Source organism: Stegodyphus dumicola, chromosome 7 (assembly GCF_044657685.1).
Source record: "Stegodyphus dumicola isolate Sdum_Otavi_A_Nest chromosome 7, ASM4465768v1".
In the NCBI taxonomy this organism is placed as follows: domain Eukaryota; kingdom Metazoa; phylum Arthropoda; class Arachnida; order Araneae; family Eresidae; genus Stegodyphus; species Stegodyphus dumicola.
Genome location: NC_140774.1, coordinates 158,160,285 through 158,177,656, shown reverse-complemented (window position 1 = coordinate 158,177,656; position 17,372 = coordinate 158,160,285). Strand labels below are relative to the sequence as shown.

General features: G+C 32.0%; 1 protein-coding gene across 2 annotated transcripts in view; it reads left to right on the top strand.

The window, feature by feature from the left end:
* LOC118186427 (26 kDa secreted antigen-like) overlaps positions 1-16,564 on the top strand; it is a 36,124-nt gene extending 19,560 nt beyond the window's left edge. Inside the window, exons 1-5 of one of the 2 annotated variants that reach the window (XM_035356514.2) lie at positions 3,416-3,570; positions 8,773-8,925; positions 11,790-11,922; positions 12,506-12,640; positions 16,119-16,564. In XM_035356514.2, the coding sequence (XP_035212405.1) occupies positions 3,550-3,570; positions 8,773-8,925; positions 11,790-11,922; positions 12,506-12,640; positions 16,119-16,312 (636 nt within the window). In that variant the 5' untranslated portion in view covers positions 3,416-3,549 and the 3' untranslated portion in view covers positions 16,313-16,564. Of the gene's footprint in view, positions 1-3,415; positions 3,571-8,772; positions 8,926-11,789; positions 11,923-12,505; positions 12,641-16,118 lie in introns of those variants that run through there. The other variant, XM_085820975.1, reaches the window with a different exon arrangement.
* The last annotated feature ends 808 nt before the right edge of the window (positions 16,565-17,372 follow it).

Sequence of the window (17,372 nt, the reverse complement as noted above, 5' to 3'; positions counted from 1 at the left end):
GGTTCGTATGAAAGAAATTGAGACTTCTGCTTTATTTATTTTTTAAACTGTGTGTTTTGCCTTTTTTTAAGCTAAAGCTATTTTCATCGAAGGAGTTTTTTTTACATTTTACATCGTTACTCTAACAAATTTAATTTTTGTTGATAAATCTGATAATCTTTTGCAGTAGTGCTTCACAGTTTGTTCCTCACTCACTTTCGAGGAAAAAAATTGTCAAGAATAATCATTTTTTAATTGAAGGTAATTAAAGTTTAATAACTTGATTTGAAAATGCGCTTAAAAGTTTTGTTTTGGGGAAGAAAATGTTTAGTAGTCTTTTCAAAAAGCAGGTACGCAGAGCAGTATGTTGATGTTTATTTTAAAAGCATAAATTTTAAAGCCATCCTAATCACACTACGTCATAAATAAATTTGTGAGTTACAACTGGCTGGATGTCACTCATTTATAACGTTAGTTGGGGAGAGTAATATGACTAGTGCGATAAAACAGATTGCATTTTGAAGAAAATTCATGCAGCATGCTAAATCTGTTACGATAGCAAATAATTTAAGTACAAAAATGGAGAAGTACTGACGTATCCATTTGCCGTACATCTTTCAATTACGTTATGCGTTTAAGGGGTTAATTTTAAAGCATTTAGAACACGTTTCACATTTGGATGTGGGAGACCAGTCTATGAAGTTATAAGGTATTTCTCCCGCCTTCCTAGCGTGCCTTCGTGGTGTGGTGGTCTGCACGATGGGCCGTATTCCAGAGGTCCGTTGTTCGATTCTCGGCGAAAGCGTTTGCTCATTCTTCGTCTTTACCGCTTCAAAAGAAAAAAAAAAAAAAAAAACCTAATGTCTCTACAAAGTAATATTTTCTTCGGATTCATGTTGATGGATATCCGTAGGATTACAAATAACTTCGTCCACTTTTCCTGCTGTTGGTAAGAAGTTTTGTAGCTTGTGCCCACAAGTTCTCGGTTCTCTCCATTTACTTCTATAATATTCAAAATATACAAAATTATTAAAAAATTTTTCAATTCTATGTTTTAAATATGTAAAATTTGAGACAGGAACAATATTTTAAATTTCGCATTTTAGGTTCTTTATGTTTTTTTTTTTTTTTTTTTTTTTTTTTTTCCAAAAATCAGAACACTGAACAATGGTCCGACACGCTTATCAATTGTGTGACATAACCGAATGATTGTGTAACATAACCGAATGATATCGATTAACGAAGCCATATTAATGCAAACTTGCACAACAGAAGCCTGGCATTGGTAACCGCCACAGATGAAGCTCATGATCTCAAATCTTTTCATTATTGTGTATGCTATTTAATTATTTATTTTGTCGTTTCTCTGTGGTCCTCCTAGAGCCCTTAAAGTCCTCCTAGATTTCCAAAATGGACAAAAATAAAACTCATCAACTGCGTATACCACACTACAGCTGAAGATCTGAATTTCGAAATTATGCGTGGCAACCGTCTATCAATTTTATTTCTAGACTATTATAGTTATGAAATTCATTACCGGTTACTCTACCTATGGACTTCCAACTCTAGTCTTAGCAACAAAAGAGGGATTTAAAACACTATGATTGTGTGATGTTTCTCTCCATCCTTTCGCTATACACTGGCACCGCTGGGCTCGTTACGAGCAAAAATGGAATATAAAAAACAAATATAAATTTAGCACTCTTTTAAATATAATAATTTTCTTAGCATATGCTAATATAAAATATTTCTGTTAAGTGATTACCTTGGACAAAAGAAAATCTTGCAGTAAACTGCATAGTTTTGGTGATTTTTACATTAGTGGATCCAAAATATCATCAAAACATTTATTGAAGTCGCCCGGTGAAATCTAGACGAAGAAAAGAAAAGGATGTGAGTAAAAAAAATTATTAGTGATAAATAAAATTATGTAATAACTAGCGTAATTTTATAAACGTTTTTTCGCACTGCGATAGCGTAACATTTTGCTCGCACCAGACATGAAAATTAGTATTACCTAAGTAAACATAAATAATCTGGCGTTGCTATGTTAAGGAAAAGAGAACAGAATTCACTGAAAGTTCGATGTAGGAATATTTCAATAGTAATACTGAGCTCCTTTTCAATAATTTCTTTGTTATAGGCTTGGCATATAGTACTTAAATAATTATTGGCTTTACCTACAGTAAACGCAAGAAAATTGTAATTGCTTTCGATTTAATTAAAAAATATTCTTTCATTGCTACAACTTGCGAGTTTTATATTACTCATTAAAGTATTGATGCGATAGCCAGAAGTAATATTTATTTCTAAAATGTAAATATTGTTATAAAGACGCTTAAAATATTCAAGTCTAGGATTTTCGCCAAATTCTATAAATCTTAGAATCGTTTCATATCATCTTACTGTTTCCAAATTATGCTGGTATATCTGTCATGTGAATTCAGAAGTTAATATTTTGGCAAATCACAGAGCAAAAAATTTTTCAAAGATGTTTAATCACCGGTTCAAGATATAAGATTCTACTATTTTACCTGTTTCTTTGTTGGTTTCAAACAGATATATGCTTTTAATAGGAAACGAACTTTTAAAAAATTTGAGAAAGTCGTAAACTTAGGTTTACGAATGAGACGAATATTAGCCCAGAAGAGCTATTAGTCTCAAAACGGCATTTTGCGTCGAATCACTTTTAAAATTGTTGCCACAACTCTTATTGCTCTGTATTATATTTAAAGAAACTAAATAATGAAGAATCTATATGAATGTATGTATGTTTCTCACACTGTGAAAAAACAACGGTACCTAGAGTTAACAAATTTTGAAAGTCATCTGTCCGATCATGGGCAACTGTAAGCCGAATTTGGAATTTGTTTAATTGTCTGTTTCATATTTTGTAAAATTTTAACGAATTTCAAAAGCACGATTTGAAAGCGAACAGTGGCAACACTATAGGTGTAGGGAATAAAGCATTTTTATCTCCAGTGCGCTAGACTGTCGATTAGAAATTCAAAAGATATGCTGAAATACTTTTAGCACAATGTGGCGTTAGCCCAAATATGCATATACGTCTGCAAATGAAAGAAAAAAAAAACGCCCGTTTGAGGGTAATATAATATAAATCTAAAATAAGTTTAATCTAAATATAAATCTGAAAGGTTTCAGATTTTTTTAATTTTTTTTTTTTTAATTTTTACTAATTATTACTCATTTAGATCCATGGGTCCACAGTTTAAACAAGGCAAAAAATTTTGTATAGAAAGGAGATTGCATCATATGGAAGAAAACAAAGCTTTCATGTGAAATGACTTCCGTATTAGTTTCGCATTTTAATGCGCAACAAGAAGTTACATGTATTAAAATGTATGACAATGATTATTTTTTGATTAGTCATGCGGTTTTATTCCTCTTTCAAAAACTGCTGAGACAATAAATAATGACAGCATACTTGTATCTACTTCACTTAAGTTCTTGGAAAGAGATATTTCTTTAATTTAAAAAACGTAGGTCAGAGAGCTCAAAAGAGTGACATTTTATAAAAATACAGTAATAAAGGTTCTCCGTTTATCAAGCATGAATATTTCGTATTTTTCGGTATGTACATTTTCATCTCATCTTCGTAACAGAATTATGTAATCCCTAACTACGTTTGGTATGCACAGAATATACCATTTTTAAACTTAAAGTTAAGCTGCCAGCTTAATGCAATAGACGAAAACTCAATAATATAGTAATAGTAATCAGTTTAATAATTGTGATGAAGAAAAAGGTAGAAATTGAATTAAATTTTCATTTATAATTATTCTTTTGCTTTTCCAAGCAAGCATTTTTTCGTTAGTTATTATAAGTATTTATCCATTAGTTAGTTACTAATTGAAATATTTATGATAGTAAATAATTAAGAAAATAAAAACTCTTTCTGTAATTCCCTTATTTACTCTTAAAAATAATTTGGTTCTAATGAGTGAAGGGAGTTATATAATACTGATAATGATAAGAATCACGAAAAGAGGGCTGTATAATACTGAGGCGTTAATTTTCAATCCTTCAGTTTCTCTGAAACTTGTTGATATAATATTCAACTCGAAACAGCATCATCGCTAAATAGAATATTGCTTAAAACAATTTTTCTCCTTATATATGACACTAACCATTAACGATGCAAAGGTACTTGAAAATAAAACTTGCATTGAACCCAAATGTTGCCATTTAACTAAAATATTTGGAAGAAATTATGAAATTAAAATAAATATTAAGCATTTATGACATTGTAAACTAAACCGTCTGGGCGGTGGAAAAGTCAAAATTTACCTCCTTTTTTTAATCTACATATAAGTCAACAAATTTTAAGAATAGCGAAAATTGGGATCTCGATTTTGCGATAAAATAAAACATCAGTTGGTCTTAATTATGCTTTTCTTTTTGGGGATGAGTTTGTAGAAGCATTATGTTTTTTCAAGGCAGAAAACGTGAAAAATCAATTATGCGGAAAGGAAACCAAGACTCTTCCAGTGCTAGTCGGATGTACTATCACTTTAGCAAGTGCTGATGGCCTTTGTATTGGCGAGAATAAAACTATATAGAGAAGAAATATTCTATATAAAATACAAGATTAAGAGGAAACGTGTAAAATACAGAACTAAGGAAAGAAGCCCTAGATTGGTAGAGAATATATACAAACTGTATTTTGTGTTTCGTTACAGATTAGCAGTCAGACAGAAAAGTAGATGAACATATAAAACTAAATTTCGATAATAATATGCCATGATTTACTGAAATAAAAAACTACGAATTATTCAAAAACTTGCACAACATTATTACGAGTCCTTCTTATAATACACATTTAAAACCTTACAATATGCATTTACATTTATATTAGAACCTTACACATACATTTATATCGCAAGCTTTATAATCAAAGTTCTTTAAATTTACAATTTTTATAAAAAAAAGAGTACTATAAGATAATTTTTTCATGCTTCTCTTTAACTCATTTAATTTATAGACCAGTTATTTGTATAAAATCCAATTACTGAGCAATTAATCGTCCAGATCCGGGTTCGATTGCCGCCAAAAAAAAAATTAACACCTAAATGCTTCTTCTGTACTTATGTAACCAGTTTTTCTAGAAACATTTACCACAGATTTTAAATTTTAAAAGCTGAAAATCTTGAAAGCAGGTTGAGTATCCGTTTTCAACGCGTTGGAGAACTACGCCACAAATTTGAAAATAATGGAAATTTATTTCAATTCATTTACTGAAAATGAAGTGTCTTGGAAAAAAGGAATTTTCTGGCTTATTTTCTAAAATATTAGCTCTGGACGCAATATGCATTCAATTATAAGATTTCTCAAAAAAAGGCTGTATTTTTTTTAAACAACAATTGCATAGTAGGTGAGAAGGGTTGTGTAAGTAATAAAATATAACTTTTCATATAGTCTTTCGTCTAACCAAAAGTTAATTAATGAAATTTTTACTATACTTCATTTTGTTCAATATAAAGTTCCTTAACTTCAAGTGAAAATTTCTCTCGAAGTTATGTTATTAAAAACCCCTTACTCTATAAATTGATTAATTGATCATGTTGCCGACATAGAACACAGAATTCTCAGGTTTTTAAGTGACTCACTCATTTTTGTTTTGTAACCATTTCTGACGAAATTAAACATGTATTTGAAATCAGTTATATCCAAACTGGAACACCAGCCTGTTCGATCGATGCCCAGATGTTTTCTCAGAGCAATGGAAACATTCTTTCGCCCTCCGAACCTCTCATAATCTTCCAACGAAGGGCAATTAACATATTCCAGATCAGAAGAAAGAAGAGCAGTTTTTAATGGACAGCAATTCAATAAAGAATTGCCAGGAGCCATGTTGGCATAGCTTGATTACCAATTTTGATTTCGAGAATTTAAAGTAGAAAAATACTATTTCAGTGAGAAATTACACTTATTTTTATTAATCTTTACTTATGCTTGCTATATAGCAAGCCTAGTTCGACGAAATGTTTCTTTCGGTTTCCGGAATTTACCGTGTGCTTAGGACTAATTCTGAACTGAAGAAGAGGAAACTGAAAATCATGGACATGAAGGAGTTAATAATGGAACACTTTCTCTGAGTTAAAATAACGCCCCGAATAACGATTATTGGAGGTATTAAAATAACAAGAATCAGCGCACTTCTGCAACCGAAGAAGAAGGTTCTATATCTAAACCTTCGAAATTAGTCCTACAAATTTATGAATACTAATTCTTATTGCCTTAACACCTCCAATAATGGAAGACTTGGTAAGAAAGTGATAACTATTTTTTTTCCAGAAACGAAATATGCTCTTTTTATGTCTTTGTTTCAATCATTCAATCATGTACTACAAGTACTGCTTAGTAACTTGCACAGAATAAAAACTTGATTGCACTTATCAACAACAGAGAATCACTTGAATGGGCTGTGCATATTAAGCATCGAAAGTTTGTTCAAGAAAGAAGAATAGAAACAAAAAAAGAAAGTTCTTACCAGATTTTATTCAGGTAGAAGAAAAGGTTTTGTATTATAATTTATAAACTCAATAAAAAATTCAGGAGTTCCTGTATTCTTATTTCTTATATTTCAACATTCTTCTTAAGCTCATTGTTCTAGTTCATTATTTATTTTCTCTTTTATTTGATAGCAACAAAGCATGTGATGGCTATCTACCTAAAGAGGAGAATTTTCTAAGGAAAACTGGCTTATTTTCACGTTATAATACATCAGAAAAAACACGAGAACTTTTATGTAGCCAATCAGTTAGCTCCTAAATCGAATGACCAGTGATCAGTAGTTTTATCAGATCATCCACTGATACACGTACGAGTTACATCTCAGCTCCTCTTATGTGATTTAAGATTGCTTGCCATCCCCCTTAATTCGGGTCCTGGCTATGCCCAAGAGAAAAAGTTAATATTTTACTGTTAACGAAATGATAATTATTGTTATCCAAGTACCCACATTCATAGAGAACATAAGTAGAAATGATTTACAATTTAAACTTTGCTCACTTTTTTAAGAAAGCGGTGGTAAAATCACACATTTTCAGAAACTACCTATAAGCAGTTAACTGTCTTACTTAAGTCACTGGATGACTGATATTTAGTTGATATTTATTATCCTTCAAGCAGAGATCACTTTCCAATCCAGCTAAAATGCGAGAGACCCCAGAGAGCTGGAAAATTAAGTAGTTTCGTTGCCTGAACGACGCGTTGAGGGAGAGTGTCTTTGAAATCAGATCATGATTTCAGTTTGTAGAAACACTAGTAGCTAACGTGGTGAGCATAGCCAATGATGAGCATAGAAGGCGTGCTAGATGTATATTTTCTCGTTAAAGATAATTTCTGATTTTGTGTTGATTGGATGATTTGGAGGACTGAGGACAGAGAAACTGAAAGAACTTATTGTATTCTGAATGTGATAATTTTATTTATTGAAGTTGGAGGCCGTGGTTGCGAACGTAACATGGGGCATTGGTTACTTCTCGTAGCAGCTTTATTTTGCAATATTTAGATGTTTTATCTGCTGCACGCTCCCATATTTGGCAGGCAGAATTCATAATGCATCCTATCTTGTGATCCTCTTTCTTCCTATTGGTATCGACAAACTGGGTTTGGAAATATTTTGCGTACTGAAGTGAAATGGTATTCGTAGGAATGAATTCTTGGAAACGAATTAATGACAAATGCTGAGGTTGCGCTTGACACGATATTGCCGGAGTGTTGAAAGGAACATAAGCTTTGCAACCACTCACAGTCTTTGCGGATTGTTTCTTATACTTAAATTATAGGTGCACAGATCCAGACTGGAGTGCAACTATAAATGCAGTTTAGTACAGAAATTGTGAAGTGAAAGTGTCCCAATCTAAATCTCTATCTTCTTGTTAGATGTAGATGTAGCTACAATATTTAAACTTTTAACCAGTAAAATGATTTTTACGGAATTCTTAATTTTACTTTCCGCAATTTCAGTGCTTAGTAGAATATAATCCTTGCTATTTTAAAATACAGTAAAATCTCTAGAAGTCATACCAGGTATTCTGACGCTTAAAAGTTATACTGAAGTATACGATGAGTTCTAAAAATAGCTTTAAGTTAACACATAACTTAATTTCATATTTCTTTAAATATTTCCATATTCATCTTCATAAAACTGCTAATTTTGTTTTAGCCCAAAGAGGCAATTCGCTCAGAAGGCCTATCAATTTCGTTTTGTCATTTTGCGTTGGTTCACTATAAACGGTATTTCACTTTTCAAGTTGTTTCCACTAAATATTAAAGCCCTACGCTATATTTAAAGAAATTAAATAATGAAGAGGCTGCATGAATGTATGTATGTTTCTCGCACTGTGAAAAACAAACGGTACCTAGAGAAATCAAATTTTGAATAACGTAGTCCTCCACTCCAATATGGGCAGCTGGAAGCCCAAATTTGGAATTTGTTTTATTATCTATTTCATATTCTGTAAAACTTTAACGAATTTTTGATTAACAAATTCAACAATTTCAAAGCGAGCAATAGCAACACTGTACGAAAGAAAAAAAAAAAAAATCCTCTAGCGCGCGAGATTGTGTATCGGAAATACTAAAGATATATGCTCTTTCTAAATTATTTTGGGATACTTCTCTTGAAATAAATTTGATGGTTTGAGTGCAAAGAACATGTTTAATAAATAAATGTAACACACAAAACGTTAAAAATACGTCCCTTTGGGCATAATATAAAATCTGAAAGCTTTCAGATAATTTATTTATTTTATTTATTTTTTCCAGATGCGAATGTCAGGTATTTCTATTATGGCAGTCAAAATCTTGTTTTACAGTGTCTTACTGCGTTTAGCATCTAGTGACAGTTGTTACCAAAAACTGAAAGAAGTTGGAATCCTTCCTACATTTGCTGAAGACGTGAACTCAACAGATTTAAAGGTAAAAATTTACTTTAAATTCAATTATTTTCACAAATTTTGCTTCAAAACCAATTCAGTTGTGTATATATTTGAGAACAGATATATGAACTTGTAAAAATCAGAAATGAACTTATATATGCATATATTTAGTAAGAAAACTAAATACAGTTTAGAGTTCACGTAAAAAATCATGCATAGTTTTTATTTAATGACAAAAGGGAGTACTTAATTATACGACAATTATTTCCGACATTGAGAGATATGTTTCTAGAACCCACCTGCTAGTTTTGTAATATAACGTAAAGTTACTTTTGACTTAAATGAAGAAAACTCTTTAACGCTAATTACTAAATTCTGTTCGTTAGAAATGTCTACTTTCATGATATTTAGACCTTTCAAAACATAAGAACAATACAGTCATACTTTTATAATGCTTAAGGATGTTGAACGTGAATGCAGAGCTAGTGTATTATCTACTGAATTCAAAACTCTTTTAATTGATATTTTAATACTAAAGATTCGAAAGGTATTATGGTATCATCTGTTACGGTTAAACACGTTAACAAAAGCATCACCGCAACAGCTATTTTGGTCTGCTGTACACATCATGTAATGTGTGTATATACGTAACAGTTAATAGAATAATTGATAATAGATAAAACTCAGACTATTGAGATAAGGTCAACTGTAGAAACTGCTGAGTCCTAAGGTATAATATTTTCCTCTGGAGATCTAAAAGGATGATTTGGGCGGATGTATTATCAGTATCGATTTTGGTGAACACTTAAACAACCGACACTTCTATAATATAAGGTTTTGTTCCAAGCAAATAGTGCACTGGATGCTTTTGGATATGAGTCTTATAGCAATCGCAGATTCATTCCTCTTCCTAGGCTGGAAGCTTTTCACATTTGCAAAGGTTTGTCATGCGCTTTCAATAATCAGATTTTGATAACATGAGACATGAGGAAGGTCAGATGGTTAAACAATGTTTTTTATGCTATGGGACCAGCAAGCATCGTGAATGACGTTTATCAAAGGATTTTTTTGCATTTGGATACAAAGCCACCAATGATTCAATGGATAAGACCGCTGAACACGTACGTTTCGGCATGGGTACAAATTCCAATGAACAGACTAGTTTCACGAGCAATTATCTAGTTTTATCTATGGCTAACGTGAATACGAGCCAGTTTTGCTTAGAAAGTCTACCACCAAAGTACCTCTCACCTTAGACTGATAATCCTAATGTACTTTACCATAATCAAATAATCAAGTCCATGCTATTTATTTGGATATACTGTGGAAATAATCCAGAAGGATAAAAGGGGTGTGTTGGTCTAGTCCTATAGAATAAACTCAGAATACCTATGCCTACTTGAAAATCGTCTTTGACGAAAACCGGTGCTACATGTTATGACCTCACTACTTTGTCTATACTCAGTGGCAGAGATAATGTTTGATAATACAGGAAAGTTAAAGCTCAGTATCATATCACGAAGAAATGATTTCAGAAACATAGCAAGGAATTTTTTTAAATTGTGTCGACCTTCGTATTCATTCGACATAAATCAATGCTAGAGTATTTTGTTTTAGTTGAAGATACGATTAGGAGCAGTGCCATCCCAGGAATGTAATTTATAGAAAATGAAAAATTTTATTGCAATCATAAAATCGAAAACATAAAAAGATACCTACTAACATCTCGTTGAATCTATGACACGCCCGATGAAAATTCTTGAGAAGAAGTACACTTACGTTGTATAGGCAAGAATAGTTTGTAGATTAAGGAAGTGGTGATTTTAATGTTTTTCCTAGTTTCTGTAAACTTTAAACGTTACTTAAAATTTGTAAATTCCTAAAACATTTTAATCTCGTTGTAAAGTTGCGCGCTTCCAACCTGCACGCAACAAAGTGGTGACTGCTGAGAGCTGGAAATAGACCAAAGTCTTGAGAAGGGTTTAAATCCCTTTTATTCAATTTTCGAAGTTACAAATGCGTGCTCTTGACGCTCACAAACTACGCCGACCCGGCGGTAAAATAAAAATAAGAAACTAAAAAGAGATAATAACAAGTGACTAACTACGAGGCTCTCTAAACGTAACTAACCTCACCGCGTTCTAAAATACCGCTGATAATTCAGCAACTCTGAATATTACGTTGAAAGATTAACAATTTGCCGAGGCAAGCACACAGGCCGAAACGCGTGGTTCTTCAATTTCTAACTAGCCACCTCCACACTCGCGAAGCAAGAAAGCACCCTTTCGAACTCGTTTCCTTTCTATTTAACTCAGAATACTTCCGCTGATAATTTGAATCCTTGCGCGTTCTACTAAAATTTACATACTCTGGCATTGGCAATTCCAGGGGAAAGTAAGGCTTGACAGGAAAGATAGTTTAAACTTAAAATAAATGTTAGTTAAAATAAATATAAACCCTACATCATAATATAATAAATCTGATTTCGTTCACGGCAAAACCACATTCAAAGCTGATAGCTTACTACTTATAGGTAAATCAAAGGATTTCTTTAAAAAAAAAACGATCAATTACGGTAGCAGTATAACTAACTGTTCGTTCAGATATTGTTGAAAGAAAGAATTTTTTTATCCTTCGTGGCAGTGATTCTCCATTTAAGGCAAAAAGGAATTTTTTTTTTTAATCTTCGCCGTACTTTTTACATAAAATAGTTTGATGAGAGAAAAATAAAATTAGGTTTAATTGCAATAAAGGATTGTAAACATGTGTTACACAAATAAAAGTAACCTAAAATTTTAAGATTTCATGCAGTTATTTTATACAACTAATAGAAGTATTAGTTTCATAAGGTTTAAGTTCTCATGTACCTGTTTAATGCAGACTTTTTTTGTTCTTTTTTCTTAGATTATTTATCCACCGGATATACCAGTGGAGTGTGGAAATAGAATTTCGATTGTGACTGTTGCTAAAAGACCCACTCTAACTTACGATGTGAATGGGGCTTGTAAGTTAGCTACAGTTCTTTTATTTGGTTTTGGTAAGTAGGTTTACTTTCCTTTTCATTTTCTTAATGTATTCAATCGACTGAAACTCTTTTAAAAGTGCCTTAGATGCTAAGTAAAAATATCTTAACATAATAAACGAATTAAAACAATATAAATGACCATTAAGAACTAGGAATCGGCTTTCAGCCATTCCGTGTTTCGAAAAGCTGGCTCCTGAATATATTAATTTTTAAGGCTAGTTTGTTTTTATTTCTTAAATTCTACTAATTTCATTTGGCGTGCCAATAGTATTATACTTTTCAATAAAATATTAAACTAAATTTTGCCATGGCGAAGTTGTAACTGATATTTAAATAAATACATTAACCGTTTCATATCTGGATAAGCTAACAATGAAGTAACCGAAAATATTAAAAATATTAGAAAATGTTATTCACTTCCACATTATTTATTGATTTGCTTGTATGTACTCAGATCTAATGGTTAAAGGGGTTTCCCTTGCGATCTATTTTATGTAGTATTTTTACCCTTTTTATTATTCCCTTCTGGACCTTAGTCTTCCTTAGTTTTTAAAATTATCAAGCTAATTACTGAAATCATATTTCACTTTTGTAGGTCCAGTTCCTGTTGTTGGCATGCCAGTCTTGCACTGGCTGGTTTATAATATTCCAACAGATGTATTGGCTAATGGTTTTAGTGGACAAGCTGGTGATGCAAGGGCTAAATACATTCAGCCCTTCGCACCAGATCGTAAGTAAATATTTCGGCTTTAAATATATTGCATTTTGGTAACGAAATAGAAAATATTCCATTTTTTATATCTAGTCAAATATGGTACAGAAATAGAAAGTTCAGTGTGCTTGCACGCATTTTATGGAAGCAAGTGTAACACGAATAAAAAAAACACAAACACATTTGCTCTTGAACGGTTTCATCTTTGTAATAATAATGGCCCAAAGTCAAAATTCAATACCTCCTTTTGCACGCGGTCACCGTGCTTAATCACCAAAACTGGAAAACTTAACAACTCAATCAGTAAAACGCAAATTTCAGATGTCACCGAAGAATTATGTAATGGGTGCTTTAACAAGAAAGTATAAAATATTCAGACGCCAGTTTATTTTTAATAACGAGGTGCACGAATACGTTACATAATTATCCAAATCCTCTAATAATAATTTGAAATATATTGGTCATCACTTATGAAATAACTTATGCATAAGGTGAATCAAATATATGTAATATATTCAGGAGCAGGAATTTTGATGGCGTAGAAGTTTTGATCCATAATGACTAGGAAATTGGATGCGAAGGCAGATTAAATCTTCAGTTTTATTTTCAGCAACATGTTGCGGCTACACACAAGTCGTCAGCTTACATTTTTGATAACATTGTAGCAAGAAAGCAGCAGCAGAAGTCTAGCGTGGAAAGCAAGTGCGTAATATTCAGAATGAAATCTTAAGTCAAACTGAGTTAGATTTGGTCCTCAAAGCATTTTGATTAAGTAGTTAATATTGCTGTAAAATTATTATTGGCTGCTTTAGTTCAATTTACATCACCAGAATTACGTAAGAGTCATATGACATAGATTTTTCTCGAAATGACGCAGTGCAAATAAATGTTGCTATTTTTAGAATAGAGAAGGGAAATTAATTTACGCTGCTAATTTAATCTTTTAAATAGTCTTTATTTTTCTTACATATTTATATGGCAGAAATGTAGAGGGGCCAAAATAAGTAGATTATATAATGGAACGTGTGTGTGCCAAAATAGAGGTAATAGAAAACGCCGCTGAACTTGATATACTTTTGATTGACGAATTTATTATTTTAACATGACTGATGTTATTATTAAGACGATTACTAGCAATGCTAACAAAATGATTACTGTTATCCATTTCATTTAGAAATATTGCAGTGCTCAGTCAGTTTCGGAAGCTTTGTTATAATAATAGCATTAAATGTATTTTGTACGTATAATGTTTTCTTCTGGCCTTTATATGTCAACTTTTAGCAGTGGCGTAGCTAGAATTCTAGCGCTCGGGAGCAGTTGAAGAACTTGCGCCTCTCTCTGTGTGCCAAGAATGGAAAACATTTCATTAAAATATTTGGTACTATTCCGTTTTGAGGATCGTAAAAAAATTGCAGCGAAAATGCATGCACAAAAGCGCTAAATCTAGCAAACGCGCCCATTTAACAGTGCACCAAATCTAGCGTACGCGCTGATTTCAGATTGCGTAAGATTATATAGTTTTATATTTCTTAAGACGCCATTGAAACATTAGTTTAATTTTAAAATCCTTTTTTGATATCCTATGGATTTAACAATTTGGGAATTGCCCATGATGAAAAGTCTGCAATAGAATTTTGGGTAAAGTGCAGAATCACCCACTGCTTGACGCGGTTTTAAGAATTGCACATACTCGGTATCCATGTACACAGCGACCTATTTTCACTTTAAAAAAATTCCCAGAATTGCACAAAAATTGTTTTTACCCTTGTAAAAAGCGACAAACAAATAAGTGGACGATTCTGCACTTTACCGAGAATTTTTTCAAAGAAAAAGCATCATTCATTATAGAAAATTATGTTTGAACAACCAACGAGATGAAATTATGCTTTAGTGATAACTCGGTAGCGAAATAGCGATGCAGACATCCATTCAGTTATGTTTAGTAATTTTTATATAAATTATAATAATGATCTGAAATAGTTATTTACTCTTATGCTTCCATTCAGTCATGTTTAGCCTTTTTTATATAAATTATAATAATGAAAAAAGTATTATATGAAATTAACCTTTCATCTAAATTAAAACATCAATCTTAGATAGTTATTTACTATTATACTTCCTTTCTTGTATTAGGGTAGCCGCAATTATTTTTCGCAGCACTGGCATCAACAATAGTTTGGCGATTGTTTACGGCCCTCAAAACCGAATAGTACCAAAAATTTCGTAGCATCAATTGGGCGCCGCCTGGATGCTTCGCCCGGGGACAGATGTCCCCCCTTGCCGCACCCTAGCTACGCCACTGACGTTTAGCATAAAATCAGAGTTTTGTTCTTCATTGTTAAAGCGGCCGCCATGTTTAGTCGCCCAGTCTCTAATGTTCGATTTAAAATATCGCCAAAAGCTTGTTTCGTGGCCGTTTTAATAATGATATACCCAAAATGTCACTCTGCCACAGAAACATATAGTGAGGGGAAAATATTCGTATAGCATAAAATTATTTAAGCCAATTTATTTTTTGCTAATTTGCTTGAAATTTAAAAAAGAAGCAAAGCAACAGGAATATAAAAATGCAACTACAGATATTTTACGTAAATGGGGGAAAAAAACTAATATAAAAATATTTGTTAAAACATCAAAAATACTTAAAACTGCAAAGTAAAAAATCTTCATACACTTAAAAGTTTCAGTCTTCTCATATGCAAATTGTTTTGTTACGATAGCAAGAGCTCGTTATGCAATCGGCTACATACTTCTGTTCGATTTGACAAGTTGCTTGCATGAATGAGTACCAAATCAAGCCAAACACCATTTGATGTCAGAAATTCTGGTATAAAATTATATATAAAACTACAACTAAATTAAAACAAAGTGTGCAAAAATTAGGTCTTTCTGGAAATTTTTACTTTTAACAAGATATATCACCAACGCACAAATCTAACCGGGAAGGATTGTTTGCTGTACCACATACCACATACTCTGGAAACTCCTCTACAGTCATCAGAATGTTAATCCAATTGAATGTCCTTGGAAATAAATAAAACGAAATTTCGAAATGGCACAATAATCAACTAAACATGACTTTAAGTATCACTTAGTAAAAGAAAATGAAAAATTAGCTTTTTATTTTAATACATGTCAGTTTTCATTGTGTTGAGTACTGATGAAATATTTTTCAGAGAGGATTTCATTCGCTTAAATAGTCTTCATTAATTTTTTTTTAATTTTCTAAGCATACAAGTGTATGATTAATTTTTTCTTTACTGTAACCATTTCTTTTTGTTTAATTTTCAAAGTACATTAGATTTTAATCTTAATAGATTTTTTAGAAAGTTCTTTAAAAAACACTTTTCAAGAACATGTTTTTACTCCTCATACAAGCAATAAAAATCAAAGAACTTCTTAAAATTATCCTTTAAAATATTTGTGTATTGTATTACACTTTGAAAAAATTTGCGATTGTGTGTGTGTAAATTTGTATTTATTTTCTTTTTACTAGTTGAGCAAAGATACACTTTCTTCGTATATTGCCAAGAACATCCTGTTGATGTAAATGACGAAATACCTATACTGCAGAGACTAGGGATCGATCCAAAACAGATTGCCCAGGAACATGATCTTGGAAATCCAGTTGCAGCAAATTACCTGACTTTAGTTCTCATTAATGGAGATCCATTGGAACCTAAGCCGTAGAAGAACAGAATTGTAAGTTGACAATATACATCAAAACATAGAAGAGGAGCTTCAGAGTATCCGATTTTGACATAAAATACCTTCGAACATGTAACACTTATGATGCCATAAAGATATATATATATATTCATGAAAGATCTAGTTCATGTTTTAAATTTATTAATACAGAATACATTTAATTAATACAGAAGGTCATTCGCATTTTAAGATAGGGATTTTGATATTTTTATATATAAAGAAAGTATTTCTTGCCGCAGTTTGCTTCTATTCCACAGTTTTGATTTTTGTCTATGGCTTTAGTTTGAATTTAGCGCGAAAGTAAACCTTTTCTTATTGCGGTCATGTAAATTTTATCCTACTCCTCTTGAGTCATTTTCTGAAGTCCATTCAGTGTTCTTGGATTGTCGTTTTTCTAAAACTCGTTTTAACAACCGAAAGGGTAAAAGTCCATAGGAGAAGCGTCGAGTGTGATTTTACATGTGTTTCATTAAATGGGACACATTTATCAGAAACAGGAATAAAATATTCCTGTTTCTGATTCTATCTTTTCTAAATAAGCGGCACTTGACCTAGACGTAGGACTAAAAGCTTTGTATATGTAAAGCTCAAATTTACTGATGTCCTTCCCCTGTAAGGCTGGAACTTCATCTTCCAAAATTAGTTCTAAAATATTTTACTTACGAGTACAGTGACTTACTCGAGATTTCTTTTAGATTTAATTTACCGTTGTAACTAAATTCTGCAACTATCGTGAATTGTTTTTGGGAACTTTGGGGAAACATTTCCACACGCTTGACGAAGCCATTTGCAGTTAAACAGCAGAAAATAGATATTATTTTTTATTAAGTCTTGTGCCCACGTCTCATCAGGTGTTAGCACAAATTTCCATGTATTTATAGTTAGCTGTTAATATAAAATTCTACAATTTGTTTTTCTTTACGCAGTGTGGTTTGCCAAAATCAGACTTGAAACATCTTTCTAGCTTCAAATCTTTAAGAATTTTTTTTAAAGTACTATGTAGAGTGCACTTCCAATGCTATGTATCTTTTAAGTCGGTGAT